Source organism: Amphiura filiformis, chromosome 16, assembly GCF_039555335.1.
Source record: "Amphiura filiformis chromosome 16, Afil_fr2py, whole genome shotgun sequence".
Taxonomy (NCBI): domain Eukaryota; kingdom Metazoa; phylum Echinodermata; class Ophiuroidea; order Amphilepidida; family Amphiuridae; genus Amphiura; species Amphiura filiformis.
Genome location: NC_092643.1, coordinates 13,608,205 through 13,625,027, shown reverse-complemented (window position 1 = coordinate 13,625,027; position 16,823 = coordinate 13,608,205). Strand labels below are relative to the sequence as shown.

Below are 16,823 nucleotides of genomic sequence, written 5' to 3'. Positions count from 1 at the left end.
ATTTAGTTGTCCGCATATTTGTTTTTTTTTTGTAGCAAAACTATCTCTGACTTTGTACATGGATGTGTATATGTAGTATTGATATGTACCAAAATGTATGATAATAATGTCCCACAAATAAGATGTATTATTTTAGGCCTGGTTTATTTTTTAAAATCTGTAAAGTTTGTTAAACTGATTAATAGATGAATTATATTATTAATGAATTGATTGACCCTCTTCCTTTTTTATAAGCTTGTGGGCTGATTCCATACAAAATTTGGGTGCCTATACCTATCAGTAGGTCTTTAAAATCCCAATAGGATTTTGGACTGAGCCATAGTTTTGGACACTTGTGACAAAGTTTGATAGAATCAGCCCAGTGTAATGTGTACTATGAGTGTTATTGTAAACCTTGTTGGCCAATATTTTTTTTAGTTGAGTCAAATTGTTCTGTTGAGCAAAGATAATACTCAATTGGTGTATGTACCGAAACGTATATCACTAAGTAATAAAACACCATTCTTGCAGCATTGCAAGAAATAGCAGAAGTAACAATGTGTTTCTGTGTGTTCTTCTATGTTTCTTGCTCACTAGTGATTCCCCTAGCCACTTTGATCCGATTTCTCAAAGCTTGGCTATGGTCAGGCTTCCTATAAGCCAGCAGGGTAGCCCTACCAATGTGGATCCATTTTATTGATTTATCTTTCTAGGTGATGTATGATATGAAATTGTATGCAGGTATAGGCCCTATGTAGGACTAATTGGGCTTAAGCCTGAGGAAGCCTGACCACTAGCCATGCTTCGAGAAACCGGCCCTTCAAGTTCTCATACTAATAAAGGGAGACAATATTAGCAATGATGTATGGTAAAATTTCACTGCCCTTCTTTTTTAAGTATGTGATTTCACTCAACCCTGGTGTGAATGAAGCTCGGGTTGCAATTGCCCTATTTCTGGTCAGACAAACGGGGCTAGATATCAAAATCTGCTTGACTATCCTCCTGTAAAAAGAAACTGATTTTTGCGAATTTTGAAATCAGCAATCTCTCTATTCATGTGTGATTACTCCTGTATCAGACCTCCTGTAGAAATAGAATAGACTAGAGTCTGTAGATGATGCATGTCAAAAATATTTTCAATCAAAGAAATGTTTGTTTTTAATATAGAAGCAAATCTAAAGGGGTAGTTATTTTTGCTTTACTCTTTATGTGACATAGTTTGGCAACAAGTAGTATAATTATATCTTCAATGAGTGTGTCAATAACCCAAACTGTCAATCAAGACCAAAGCCGCCACATTTCAGGAAAATTCTACATAACTTTTAAGGCTTCATACTGTATCTAGTTTATACACAATTTTGGTAACGACATCTCTGGCAGGTAGGATACTCCAAAGCTCAGCAGTAGTTGGAAACACTTGGGTATTTATAGGTTTCTATTCTTGTGGCTATTTTTGCATACTTGATACTTCTGACTATGTGGCCAGTTGGACTTCATGTTTGACATGAGGTATTGGAATGTTAATAATGGGCAACCATCCTTAATTACAGTGGTAACCATCGTTGAATACAAGCAACCCTTATTTTCACAACAGGAGTGGGTGTAACAAGCAACCTGAGCTTCATTCACACAAGGGTTCAGTGAAATCACATACTTAAAAATAGAAGGGCAGTGAAATTTTGTCTCCCTTTATTAGTATGAGAACTTGAAGGGCCGGTTTCTCGAAGCATGGCTAGTGGTCAGGCTTCCTCAGGCTTAAGCCCAATTAGTCCTACATAGGGCCTATACCTGCATACAATTTCATATCATACATCACCTATAGCGAGAAAGATAAATCAATAAAATGGATCCACATTGGTAGGGCTACCCTGCTGGCTTATAGGAAGCCTGACCATAGCCAAGCTTTGAGAAATCAGTCTTGTTAGATCATTGCTCCAATCATCCAATGTCTGGGTAGACCCACTCCCCCTTTGGAGTGTGCGAGATACCCGAAGATCGAACCAGCTCCTTGAAGCTATGCAAATACCGAGCTATTACGGCCCAGGTTCCTCATCACATGTAGGCCTATACTTCAATTTGAGCTACGGTATGTGTTGGGATCTATTCCGCCTGAACACCCTCAATTTCAGCTCTTAATTAATTAAATATCAAACTAATTTATAACTAATTGGGTCTGAACGTCAAAATGAACTTCCATTTCCCCTAGTAAAAATGCTATTCTCCTATCTGAGAAAAGGGCCTTTTAAAGAAATTATGTAAGCGGAAATTTTTCAGCTATAATTAATTAAATATCGAACTAATTTATAACTAATTGGGTCTGTACGTCAAAATGAACTCCATTAATATCTAATAAACCCATCCTTAACCAACGGGTTTTTTAAACAAGATTAGCAGCGAAACGAAATTATATAAGAACGTCAATTTGAGTACTTTAAGTTATGTGTCCAGGCATCTTACTCCCCCTGAACACCCTCAATCTCAGATATAATATTAATTAAATACCGAACTATTTTATAACTAATTTGGTCTATACATCAAAATGAATTCCAGTAATATCAAAGAAAAAAACAATATTTTCTAAAATGAAAATATCTCAGGGTTACCCCTGTAAAAATGCCATTCTCCTATCCGAGAAAAAAAAGGCATTTTAAAGAAATGTTGTGCACGGAAATTTTGTCGATGAAGTTGTCTGTATGCTAATGAAATTAACTACTGTAATATAATTACTCGATTGATAATGAAATTAGAGATTATGGAGCATTACACATTTTATGCTCTATTAGTTTTTGTGTGAAATGTGAGAGCTTTGAACCTGAATATAATTCGACTAAATTAAATTTTGTATATTTCTAGATTTCTATCCTGTAGCTGTGATCACAGGGACTTCAACAAGAATTGGGCATTTGGGTGAAGAAAGATTTATCGCTAAACCAATGAGATGGATCGTACTTCATGCTTCTAAAGTACAATACGATTTGTAAAACAATACAATCGCTCATCGCTAGCCATAAAATAACCAAACTTTATGTTGCCCATACTTTCTAGTTTTCTGGTGGGCACTAGACTAAATGTGTTTGCCTGTCAGATCGACGACAATTATAATAGCTTTACTAGGTCTATTTTAAAATTCCTCCTTTTTCAAAGATATTGAATAAAGCCTACCTCCGAACATGTTTGTACCAATTTGATGTTTATTTCAAACATGGTAACTGAAACTAGCTTGTATGTAGCCTTGCTTCAGGGACTATTTTAACGTACCTCTTTTTTTAATAAAATGCTAGAGTGAACAAAAGCTCACGAGGAGTGACACAAGTCAAGAACTTACCTAGGCACTATAAAAGACAACCACATGGGCCAATCAGTGGTCCACAGCAGCTTAGGAACAAAAAGAGTGAAGGAATACAGTAACTTAAGCATCAGACACATGAAATGAGATGCATGCTTATGCACTCTGCTCTTTAAGGATGGTGCGCCGTTGTCAGTTACGTCTCCGACTACTCCATCTGGTAGGCTATTCCAAACGTGAACTGCAGTGTGGACGAATGTCCTGCCAGTAGATATGGTCCTAGAAGCTGGTACTATGAGAGCATGGCAAGGCATGGACAAGCTGGAGCGGGTAGCTCTTCTGACTACAAATGGCTTTGGTAGCAGTGCCTTCAGATCTGGTGGGCACAAGCTGGTGTGCATTTTGTAGAGGACTGTTGCTGTAACAACTTGACGTCTTTGACGAAGAGATATTATGTTTTGCTCTGAATCGCCTCCTCTTCACTCACACCTATGATTCGAAGGGCCTTCCTCTGGATTGGTGGCGCTGGCACGCATCCAAGACAGTGATGCCATCACACTGCGAACTTGGGCCTTGTAAAAGGTTGCTCTGACTCTCATATCAAGCTTGTTTGCAACTCTCCTCAGAGCGCCCAGCTTCTGTCCTGCTCTGGATGAGACGTTGGAGATGTGCTTTGTCCAGGTCAGCTTGCTGTCAACTGTGACTCCCAGGATCTCCAGCTCCACCTTCTCAGCCAGTTTGGTGGTACCAAACAGAAGATCTAGCTTGGTTGGATTTCTCTTTCCTAATATTGTCCTTGCCTTACATTTCGATGGCTCGAAGGTCACCTTCCATCTGTCTACCCAGATCCTCAATTTCTCCAGGTCTCTGTTTATGCTAGCAGTAACTGCTTCAGGGTTGTCTCTAGATGTAATCTCGCAAAACAAGGTAGAATCATCTGCGAAGAGGTATAGCTGGTTTTCACACTCATCACCCAGGTCATCAATGAAAAAATAAAATAAAAGTGAGCCTAATATTGACCCTTGAGGAACTGATGCATTGATGGCGGAAGTACTTGATGACTGGCCAGATAGGACAACTTTGATGGAACGATCTGTCAGGTAGCTCCTAATCCAGGTGAGCAGCTTGCCGGATACTCCTTTTGCCATAGGTTTCGAGCAAAGGCCATCATGCCAGACCTTGTCAAATGCTCCTTTGATGTCCAGGGCAATCAGGCGCACTTCGTTGCCTCTGTCCAGGGAGTTGGATCACCCTTGAGCCAGAATGGTGAGGATGTCAACTGTGATGTGGTGTGGCCTAAATCCAAACTGTCTATCTGAAATCAGTGGGTTTCCATTCCAAGGAGGTACTTCTGAAGTTGGTTCTGTACAGCATGCAGTGGTCATCAAACCATACCTTGTCTCCAGTCTTCTTGATAACGAGCTTTGCTATTCTCATTGTACGTTCGTGCAGTGAGAATAAAAACCCGTGCAGTGAGATTTAAAAATCCGTGCTTAAAATATTTCTATTCTAGTTTCACTACAGCCCGAAAATTGACCAGGAAATTAAAACGTTCCTCCAAAAAGTAAGACTGATAGAATCGGAAAATTCTATATGCAAAAAGGTTACAGTTAGTGGTAATCAGTCAAACATTAATTTGGAGGGGGAAAATCAAACAAATATTGCCTCACAACGACTCTGGCAACGCCCTTTCTGCCTGATTATTCGGTCACTCGTGGGCAAAACCCTCTGGACGATAAAATCTGCACCAGGCGTGGGGGATAGTGGACCCAGACGACTTTCGGACTAGCCAGCTCCATCTAGGCCTACTGGACAGAAATTGACCAGAATTGCCATGTCCATCTCCTTTTTAGACCGTTAAACACCTTAATTTGGGGCAAAAATAGTGTAATGTTGCAAATTACCACTAAATTGGGCTAAGTAGGCCTACTGAAAATGGAAAAGTTTTGCGCCAAAAATATGACCACCAGGTACATTTTCATCGCTGCCCACCCTGATATGCCACTGGGGCAACAATTTTTTTAAAAAGCAAGGGCGCAGCCTGTAATGGCATGCAGACCTGGTAATGGGGGCATCTTGATAACGCCTCTGGCTCAATATCGGCACAAGTTCGACAACAAATTCGGTGCAGTTGATCTGGACCTCTTATTTTTAGACCCATTTTATGATCAAAATTTACAATACTATTAGTACTAATGGCCAAATTAGTGTGAATTAGTGTTAAAAGCGCGGCTTTCCTCAACATGCTCAAGGAAACCTCTTATGACCTTATAATTTATTTGCAACATAATTAGTAGCGAGGAGTCCAGATCAGTGAACAATAGCGCTGCTTAATCATGGTAAATTAGTCAAAAAACTGATATATATGCATGCAAAATCAGCCGGTTTTAAAAACTCTTCTTGGTGTTTACACGGTCAATGTATAGAGATATATACTAAATTAAACACTTTCAACGTTGAACTAAACACATAGGAGCTCCTAAACACTTAATGATGAACACATCAAATCATTTGGGTATTAAACGTACATAAAATAAACACACTGTTTATGGACTAAACATCTTAGTGTTTAAAGTAAGCACTATATAGACATGTTCATAAACAGTGTTTGTAAATCTTTTCAATCTTTTGTAATGAAATTTGTATGCAACCTTGCCGAATATTATAAGAATTTGCCGACAACTTATGTACATTTGCGATTTGAGAATTTTACGCCACTGTGCGACATTTTAAGAGATGGTAGGGACATGCTTGCATTTCAAGAAACATTTAATACAGATTTTGTATGCGTTTTTCATTTTCATGATTAACATTTTTTTAACATAATACCGTTTAACTTGATATCAAATTACCAGAGTTGTCAAAAAATGATAATTCAATTAAATGGATTGACATTTTAAATGAAACCATACGTTTTTAAGTGAATCCAAACATTTGTTAAAATTATTATTACATTTTACAGAAATTAATTTCGTGCAATTGTAAGAACCTGTTGGCATTTTATGCATTTTGCAGAGTTTGTATTCGTTTTTGCATTCTGATTAACATATTACCATAAACTTAATGACATTAGTGAACCGTGGTGTGTACTTTCATGGAGCGGTAGTTATAAATAATGACAAGTCAATTAAATGAATTTACCCTTCTAAATAACTCAAACCAATTTCTTTTCTGATTAACATTTATAAAACATAATACCGTTAACCGAACATTAGTGAACCAGGCGTGTACTTTCAACAAGTGGATTGACATTTTATACAGGTGGTGGCCGCATTGCATTCTCTAAATTCAGTAAATTTTCATCGTCAACCGTGTAATTGAATGGGATTATTTTGAAATTTTAAAACGCTTGAAATATCACAAACAAATAGGCCTATGTTGATAAATAATATAAATACAAGCTAAAACCGTTTGGGTTCGATAATGAACCCCACAAAACTATATTGGAAAATGCCATACGGCCGGGCGGTTTCACAAGTTGCCGGCTCGATCATGTCATCCGCCGCCTGATTTTATACTCTCTAAAATGTAAAATAGTGAAAAAAATCACTCCCCAAAAGAGAGATTCACTTATAAGACCACTCAAAAAAGAGTGAAATGTGTTTTTTTAACAACTCTAAAAACGTGTTGTCCTTCATTTAACTCCTTGAACGGGTTGAAATTCACTCTTTTAGAGTGGTTTTCACTCTTTTTTGAGTGGTTGTATACGTGAATCACTCTTTTGGTGAGTGAGTTTTTTCACTCTTTTACATTTAGAGAGTATAAAACCTACCAAGAAACAAGAACAAGTTGTCTTTGCGATGAAAGTACTCAATATTTGGAAAAATCGTAAATGAATAATGCTATATATTAAATTTTAGGTTTTAGTTGAGGTGTACCACAAGGGTAAATTATTGGACCACTGTTTATATTATTTATATATGCTATAAACGATAATAACAATAAAGAAAATTTCACTGACCTTCCAGGATTTGAACCTGGGACCTTCGGATAACTGGACCGATGCTCTACCAACTGCTAATGTGTAAGATGGAGAAGAACAGTGATATGTGCTTAAATTGTATGTAGCTGGGATGAAAAGTCGTCCATCATATAAAAATGTTGACCTTTTGTATAATTTTTGAAAATATAAATTTTTCACCCAAATTTTGGGGAAAGCTACATACACTTTAAGTGCATATCATTAGATTTATAAAGTTTACTTCGAAGACTGTTAAATTATCAAAAATATCATTTTTTAATAATTTGTCATAAAATTTGTATTTAAATCGCGAATTAAAATCAAATCAAAATTATTTGATATCAGAAGGAAATTCCTTGTACTCAGAATGCAATGTGGTATGTCTGGTGTGCTTTCAGGTCCCATTAAAATACTTAGCAAACGTCGCGACGCGTTGCTATCCGAGCCCTTAACGTCAAAATTGAGTCAATAAAATGCGTAATTTTAACGCGCGATTTCTCAAAATTCACAAAACTCGAATGAGGCAACTCCCCCCAACAGCAACCCCTTCCCCACAACCTCGTCTCTGCTGGCTGATCTTTTAGATTTTACGTTTGCTAAAATAATGTGCAGTGATTTTCCCCCTAAAATAGCCCCTGCATACCTTTGCTTTCTTATATATCTTAAAATTTTATAGGCAACATAATCTTTAAATCCTGGAAACTAAAAACTGTTCTGTGCGTTCGGTTGCACAGGTAGATATGTGATATGTTCTTTTGATCGATCTGCGAATTGTTCTTGCAGGAATGGCTCTAATTAGGCATTCAGGCATCAATTAGTGCTAATTACTGCAACATCAGGTGAATTAATAATGAGTTTGGAATATAAAACAAAACTTACCAAAAAGCACACGTACCCCCATATTCATGTAAACTTAGTACATGACCAATGTGAGTAAGTAAATCCAAGTAAGGTAAATCATGGACAGTAAAGTCCTCAACCAAAAAGGGAGCAGGAATACATTTAAAATAGACTTGGTGTTTTATTAAAGCATTATTTACAACGTTGTTTCATGCAGGCCAGCCAAAGCCGACCTACACTCATCAGGCAACATTATTATTATCATTGGTATTCCAAGTTGTGGAAAATCAAAATTATTATTATCATTGGTATTCCATGTTTGGAAAGTCAACATTATTATCATCATTCCAAGTTTTGGAAAATCAACATTATTATTATCAATGGTATTCCAAGTTTGGAAAGTCAACATTATTATCATCATTGGTATTCCATGTTCTGGAAAGTCAACATTATTATCATCAATGGTATTCCAAGTTTTAGAATGTCAACATTATTATTATCAATGGTATTCCATGTTCTGGAAAGTCAACATTATTATCATCAATGGTATTCCAAATTTTGGAAAGTCAACATTATTATTATAATTGGTATTCCAAGTTGTGGAAAGTCAACAATATTATCATCATTGGTGTTCCAAGTTTTGGAAAGTCAACATTATTATTATCATTGGTATTCCATGTTCTGGAAAGTCAACATTATTATCATCAATGGTATTCCAAATTTTGGAAAGTTAACATTATTATTATCATTGGTATTCCAAGTTGTGGAAAGTCAACAATATTATCATCAATGGTATTCCAAGTTTTGGAAACTCAACATTATTATCATAATCGGTATTCCAAGTTTTAGAAGGTCATCATTATTATTATCAATGGTATTCCAAGTTTTGGAAAGTCGACATTATTATTATCAATAGTATTCCAAGTTTTGGAAAGTCAACATTATTATCATCATTGGTATTCCAAGTTTTGGAAAGTCGACATTATTATTTTCAATGGTATTCCAAGTTTTGGAAAGTCAACATTATTATCATCAATGGTATTCCAAGTTTTGGAAAGTCGACATTATTATTATCAATGGTATTCCAAGTTTTGGAAAGTCAACATTATTATCATCATTGGTATTCCAAGTTTTGGAAAGTCGACATTATTATTATCAATGGTATTCCAAGTTTTGGAAAGTCAACAATATTATCATCAATGGTATTCCAAGTTTTGGAAAGTCAACATTATTATTATCATTGGTATTCCAAGTTTTGGAAAGTCAACATTATTATCATCAATGGTATTCCAAGTTTTGGAAAGTCGACATTATTATTATCAATGGTATTCCAAGTTTTGGAAAGTCGACATTATTATCATCATTGGTATTCCAAGTTTTGGAAAGTCGACATTATTATCATCAATAGTATTCCAAGTTTTGGAAAGTCGACATTATTATTATCAATAGTATTCCAAGTTTTGGAAAGTCGACATTATTATTATCAATAGTATTCCAAGTTTTGGAAAATCGACATTATTATCAATGGTATTCCAAGTTTTGGAAAGTCGACATTATTATCATCATTGGTATTCCAAGTTTTGGAAAGTCGACATTATTATCATCAATAGTATTCCAAGTTTTGGAAAGTCGACATTATTATTATCAATAGTATTCCAAGTTTTGGAAAATCGACATTATTATCAATGGTATTCCAAGTTTTGGAAAGTCGACATTATTATTATCAATGGTATTCCAAGTTTTGGAAAGTCGACATTATTATCATCAATAGTATTCCAAGTTTTGGAAAGTCGACATTATTATTATCAATAGTATTCCAAGTTTTGGAAAATCGACATTATTATCAATGGTATTCCAAGTTTTGGAAAGTCAACATTATTATCATCATTGGTATTCCAAGTTTTGGAAAATCGACATTATTATCAATGGTATTCCAAGTTTTGGAAAGTCAACATTATTATCATCAATGGTATTCCAAGTTTTGGAAAGTCAACATTATTATCATCATTGGTATTCCAAGTTTTGGAAAGTCAACATTATTATTATCAATGGTATTCCAAGTTTTGGAAAGTCGACATTATTATCATCAATAGTATTCCAAGTTTTGGAAAGTCGACATTATTATTATCAATAGTATTCCAAGTTTTGGAAAGTCAACAATATTATGATCAATGGTATTCCAAGTTTTGGAAAGTCAACATTATTATTATCATTGGTATTCCAAGTTTTGGAAAGTCAACATTATTATCATCATTAGTATTCCAAGTTTTGGAAAGTCGACATTATTATCATCAATGGTATTCCAAGTTTTAGAAGGTCAACATTATTATTATCAATAGTATTCCAAGTTTTGGAAAGTCAACAATATTATGATCAATGGTATTCCAAGTTTTGGAAAGTCAACATTATTATTATCATATTGGTATTCCAAGTTTTGGAAAGTCAACATTATTATCATCATTAGTATTCCAAGTTTTGGAAAGTCAAAATTATTATCATCAATGGTATTCCAAGTTTTGGAAAGTCAAAATTATTATCATCAATGGTATTCCAAGTTTTGGAAAGTCGACATTATTATCATCAATGGTATTCCAAGTTTTGGAAAATCAACATTATTATCATCAATGGTATTCCATGTTTTGGAAAGTCAACATTATTATTATCAATGGTATTCCAAGTTTTGGAAAGTCAACATTATTATCATCATTGGTATTCCAAGTTTTGGAAAGTCAAAATTATTATTATCAATGGTATTCCAAGTTTTGGAAAGTCAACATTATTATTATCAATGGTATTCCAAGTTTTGGAAAGTCAACATTATTATCATCATTGGTATTCCAAGTTTTGGAAAGTCAACATTATTATTATCAATGGTATTCCAAGTTTTGGAAAGTCAAAATTATTATTATCAATGGTATTCCATGTTCTGGAAAGTCAACATTATTATTATCAATGGTATTCCAAGTTTTGGAAAGTCAACATTATTATCATCATTGGTATTCCAAGTTTTGGAAAGTCAACATTATTATCATCAATGGTATTCCAAATTTTGGAAAATCAACATTATTATCATCAATGGTATTCCAAATTTTGGAAAGTCAACATTATTATTATCATTGGTATTCCAAGTTTGGGAAAGTCAACATTATTATCATCATTGGTATCCAAAGTTTTGGAAAGTCAACATCACCATCATTATTATTGTATACCAAATTTGAAATGTCCACATTTGATAAGCATTGAAAACACAAAATTGTTATCTCCATATTGGTATAATTTGGAAAGTCAACATTATTATCACATTAAGCGTTATAATTAGGAAAGTCGACATCATCGTTGACACATGAGGATTCCATGTCTGGAAAGTCAACCAACATTATTATTTCTATTGATATTCCATTTGAAAGTCGATATTGTTATAGGTAGGCCTATATCTAAGTTCCTAAGATCTGAAAAGTTAATATTATTTTATCGCCATTCAAGCCGAAATTTAACATTATATTTTCTGTAGCTAGTATGTGTATGGTAATAATGTAAATGCCTTTTATTATGTATTTTTAAATACATATTTATTCATTAGACAATTTTGACTTATCGTATTATAGATAGGCCTACGCCTATACATGATCCATGTTCAATGATGTTGTCTATCTTTGAGAAATGTCCCCAATGTGTCATGACACGACTCTTCCGCAGCTTATTCATGGCAACGTGGACTGAAGGAGCTCTGATATGTTGTTTTGTGGGCGCAGTAGTCATCATTGAAATGAACCCTTTTAGGTTCGTTGATGACCCCAAGAATCCAACTAGTAGAACTTTTGTATGGATAGTGTGGTTTCTGTATGCTACCTACGGGATATTACGAATGATAGCAGAATCACGGGCAATGATGGAGCCTTTGTAAGAGCTCAATACGTAACAAAGCCCAATAGCTATACGTAACAATTTGATACGTATTGGGTTCAACTTTTTCTACCTAGGCCTATAATAAAAAAAATAAATCATCACGCCCAATACGTAACAAAACTAAAATATAACTAAAATTACTTTATTCATACTCACTCCCTCTGTAGTGAAGAAAAAATTTTGTTACGAATTGGGGTCTGGATTTTTTTTCAACTTGCAAAAAATAAAGCATCCTGCAACAATCAGAGCCCAATACCCCAACAAAAAATTCTAAGTCCAGAGGAAACACTGTCAAATAATTTGTTACAAATAAATGACTCAAAATGAGTTTCTGGGTGAATATAGAATAATTCAATACCAAGCACATGCATTGCACATACCACCTATAATTTGTTTAAAAAGAACCAGAGCCTAATATAATATGTAACAAACCCTTTTTCTCACTACAGCGGGAGGGAGTATGTTATTGGGCAAGATGCTTTATTTTTTGCCAGTTGGAAAAAAAAACCCAGCCCAATATGTAACAAAACTTTTTTTCACTACAGATGGAGGGAGTATGAATAAAGTAATTTATAGCCCTGGTAATTTGAATTGGATTTTAGTCCTGTTACGTATTGGGCGTGATGATTTATTTCTTGTCAGTTTTTGTTCCAGGTAGAACGGTTGAACCCAATACGTAGCCTATAAATTGTTACGTATTGGGCTTTTACAAGCATCTGCTGCTTTGCGAGCTTAAATTGCGCAGATGCTCAGGCTTTGCCAGACCTGTATCAGGTACTACTTTGCCGCCCTCATTCGGTTCCACTGTACAAGAAGTTAGAGAGTTTGTTAGTTGTGATGGGGCGAGCGTAAGTCACCGTAAACTGTCTTGGACTGAATAGGATCCCTGATTGTGTGTACAAAAACCAATACGCACATTGTGAGCATGGTGAGGAGCACTGTGTACTCGGGTAGTTGAATTGTATTTTCATAGGCTTGGTAAGTGACACGTGTGTAAGGATGTGGATAATATAACGTGGTATAAAAACAGGACTCAAGTCGTGAACCAAAGACATTCTCAGCAGATTACGCTGTGGATAACAACTTAGGAAATACTAGCATGTCGGAACCAGAAATATTTTATTGGATATATGTGGACTGAAGAAGTTAGGAAGTGTTGACTGACTGTCGTGTGTATATAATAATACCAGTGTATGCAATACTATCTGTCTGTACTGGTATTACATGCAGTACTACTACACCAGCTGTGTACATGGGATAACTACACATACTTCCAATATTGTGGACGACAAGTTTTGTTATTTGAAAGTTGAAATAGCCTACTGACAACATTATGATGTAGGATACATCCGTTATTTTTCTTTCAAGGTAGGCCCACAATCATAGTGTAGTAACCACTGATATTGTGTGAGGATGTGTGCTCCGGAATTCCGGATGACATGGGATGGGTATACCAGACATGGATACACAGGTCCTGCATGTACGCAGCATAGACCTAATACCATGTATACACTGCCCTGAACTTTAGTATGGGATATCATGCGAAGTACCGTCCATTTTGTGCCTTTTGAGGTTGGGTGCGACGTTTTGAGTACAAACCATTTTTCTAAATTATTATATCCATGCTTCAGAACCTGCGTCAGGTATGTAAAGCTCTTGGTGAACAATGTATACATTTTAGTGTACAGCGTTTGTCACGATTGCATATACACGAAAAGTTGGCATTTAATAACTACCAAGTTTTATGTGTACATTTACTCATGCATGATTTATTATTATTATTTTCTTTCCAGGTCACTGATCACGTCCTTGAATCTGAATGCAGATCAGCATTGGTAGACCGAGAAAGGTTCGACATCCTCACACAGGCCGTTCTGGCCATATCCCACACATTTCGGATCTATGGCATACAGCACACACTTCCCCGGTGGGATCGCAACAGCAAGAGACTCTCGGTTTGGTGGCAGGCGGTGGGATTGGGACCACGAACGCCACGATGGTTGTGTGTTGGGACGATTTTGTTTTCCTGGGAATGTTTCTGTTTACCCTGGGCGTTGGCTGGGCATTTGGTCGCAGCTATGTCACCGGGGTACGGACTACGGAAGATCATAAGAGCAATACAATGATGGAAAGCTTATTCATGGGAACGTGGACTGAAGGAGCTCTGATATGCTGTTTTGTGGGTGCAGTTGTCATCATTGAAATGAACCCTTTTAGGTTCGTTGATGACCCAAAGAATCCAACTAGTAGAACTTTTGTATGGATAGTGTGGTTCCCGTATGCTATCTACGGGATATTACGAATGATAGCGGAATCACGGGGTAGTGGTTGGAGAACCGCATCCCGATTGTGCCTTGCCATTGCTTTTCTATGCGAGTATGCCATAATTGCCAGTCACCTGATGCAGTTACCCCCAGAATCTGATCGCACCATGTACACCCCACAATGTACCCTCATCTACCTCTCGGCGCTATTTGTGTTTGGTGAGCTATTCTGTCCGACTATAGAATGGATTAGATGGATGCGATATGGGAGCACAGTAGTCCAGGGTACGTGGCTTATCCAAGTTGGAATGACTATCTGTATCACTGGGCGAGATTGGAAACGCGAAGAGGAAGTCGGCATCACCGTCTTGCTGATCTTCCTCTGGCATATCTGCATGTGTGTGTTAATTTTCAAGTTTGTTAAGAAAACAGTAAAAACTGCTCTTGAGACAAAACCATTTGATAGTGATGATGAGTATGAGGAAGGGGAGTTCTCAGATCAATCTGATGAGGACGAGTTTGAATATGCTGTAGAAGATCGTGCATCATCGCCAAAGAGAAGCCCAGGAGGCGGATTCAAACGTTTCCCTACTCCCGGCCCTGATGGGCAATTCCGATTGTCCAAAGCTGAGGTGATGGCCTTAATGATGAGCAATTGGTTCTCTCATCCGGCCGATGTAGAAATGATGGGAGTTGCCTATCGATGACATGCAGTTGTACATCATATGGACTCGGGTGTATATTTTCCATCATTTAGATAGAGATTAAAAAAGAGGCAATTTATCGCCGAATATAATTTTTGTATTAACCTTTCCACCATATTAATTCTTTCGTGCCTTCATGTATCACTTGTCTTCATTCCGATTAAATCGGATTATTTTAATGTACGTTTTTGTAACAAATTAGTTAATTTGTAACAAATTAGGTAAAATGTGTGCGCAATGTGTTTTTTCATTTGGTTATTTAAATCTCAGTTTTATACCGCGCTGTTTCAGAGCAATGGAATTTATTATTTGGAACAACCAATTTAAACCCCATTTGCATTGACACCCTGCTTTAAAATAACGTTTTTACTTAAAACATTTGTACATTTTACATTCAAGAGTGCCACAAACAGTATCAAACTGTTTGCTTTTTGATGTGTGACCCCATAAACACATGATAAATGGTTGTTTACGTATACCAAAACACGACTTCCTCAGATCATGTGAGTATATTCCCCAGTCAATTCATTTTGATGATTGATGGACTTTATGATCAGTGCAGGCATTGATGAAGTTTCAAGATATTTTTGTGAAGTATGTAGCTAGTGGAAGGAAGATACGAGAAATTGCGAAGATATGGTCAAATATAAATATGCGTGTCAGTGTTTTCCTAAACAATTATGTAATGTAAATGCTGTACTTAAGTTTAGATTTACGAGCATATGTGAGCGTTCTATATTATATTATATTTTGTTACGTACATGTATAATATCATTTACCGTTCCGTCCTAACGTGTAAAATTCTTACTAAAAGTAAAGAGTGTAAGCCCCTACATTTTTTGTAAAATCGTCATTTTAGAAATTTATTTAGAATAATTTTAGTTTCAACAGAGTCATTAAATTTTCACAAAGAGGAAGTGGGTACTATTTATCGCGTTAGACATCGTGTATAAATGCATGACGATTGACCTAACTTTTAAGTATAGAATTTAATACAGAAAGCAAATGTGAAATATACTAAAAAACAACGGATAACACTTAATAAACACTAAAACGCGTATATATTTATATTCTACACGTAAAAGTATATAGGAGGCGTTGCATACGATAACACGTTTCCAGAAGTATTTATTGATATAACACATGCGTCTGTTTATATTGGTGATATAAACGTGTTAAAGTGTTTATAATTTATCACAAAACCTCTATAAACGTGTTATGGTGTTAATCGTATGCAACGCCACTATACTTTTACGTGTAAAATATAAAAATAAACATGTTTCAGTGTTTATTAAATATGTAATCAGTTGGTTTTGTACTGCGTAGGCCTATGTGTTGTACGTTATAGGTAAATATACAAACTGAATATTAACCCAAAAATATGGATACACATGTAGGTCTAAAGGTATACAATGTATATATCATATAATGTATCTATGTTTATTGGGCAATGGAATGAAAGTTCGTCCTTGTCATTGTGGACGTATAAAAAAGTTCAATACACCATCTCTCAATATACTATCGAATTGCCCTTTTAAAACACTTAAAAAAATAAAACAAGGACGTTGAAATTAACTTGTAGGGCCTTCAGACATAGCGAGAGAGATAAATTGATGCCCGTTTAATAAGGTAAAATCAATAGCACTTCTTGGCACAAAACAATTGCCAATAATCGTTATTGCCCGATGCAGTAATTAGAGTCGGAGTACTGTCACTTTATTGTATCACGCAGTTTCATTTTGTGTCATCACAGATGAATCTCGCACAGTTCTAATAAATTAAGTCTAATCTTTGATGTCGAGGCTAATAAACTTTGCATGACCATGTTGAAACACTCCAAATTGTATCCTTGAATAGATAGATACACTAATATTGTCAACAAA

General features: G+C 35.7%; 1 protein-coding gene across 3 annotated transcripts; it reads left to right on the top strand.

The window, feature by feature from the left end:
• The first annotated feature begins 12,896 nt into the window (after window positions 1–12,896).
• On the top strand, window positions 12,897–15,931 carry LOC140135593 (uncharacterized). 3 transcript variants are annotated; one of them, XM_072157133.1, is made up of 3 exons: window positions 12,957–13,145; window positions 13,203–13,340; window positions 13,766–15,931. In XM_072157133.1, the coding sequence occupies exon 3, from the start codon at window positions 13,792–13,794 to the stop codon at window positions 14,941–14,943; it is 1,152 nt and encodes a 383-aa protein (XP_072013234.1). In that variant the 5' UTR covers window positions 12,957–13,145; window positions 13,203–13,340; window positions 13,766–13,791; the 3' UTR covers window positions 14,944–15,931. The 3 variants fall into 3 exon arrangements, with proteins under 3 accessions (XP_072013235.1, XP_072013234.1, XP_072013233.1); XM_072157134.1 differs by lacking the exons at window positions 12,957–13,145; window positions 13,203–13,340 and adding an exon at window positions 12,897–12,950; XM_072157132.1 differs by having other exon boundaries at window positions 12,957–13,340.
• Window positions 15,932–16,823: the final 892 nt, after the last annotated feature.

Bases quoted from the DNA above. Each gene is read 5' to 3' on its own strand.
- LOC140135593 (XM_072157134.1), top strand. From the start codon at position 13,792: ATGCAGATCAGCATTGGTAGACCGAGAAAGGTTCGACATCCTCACACA.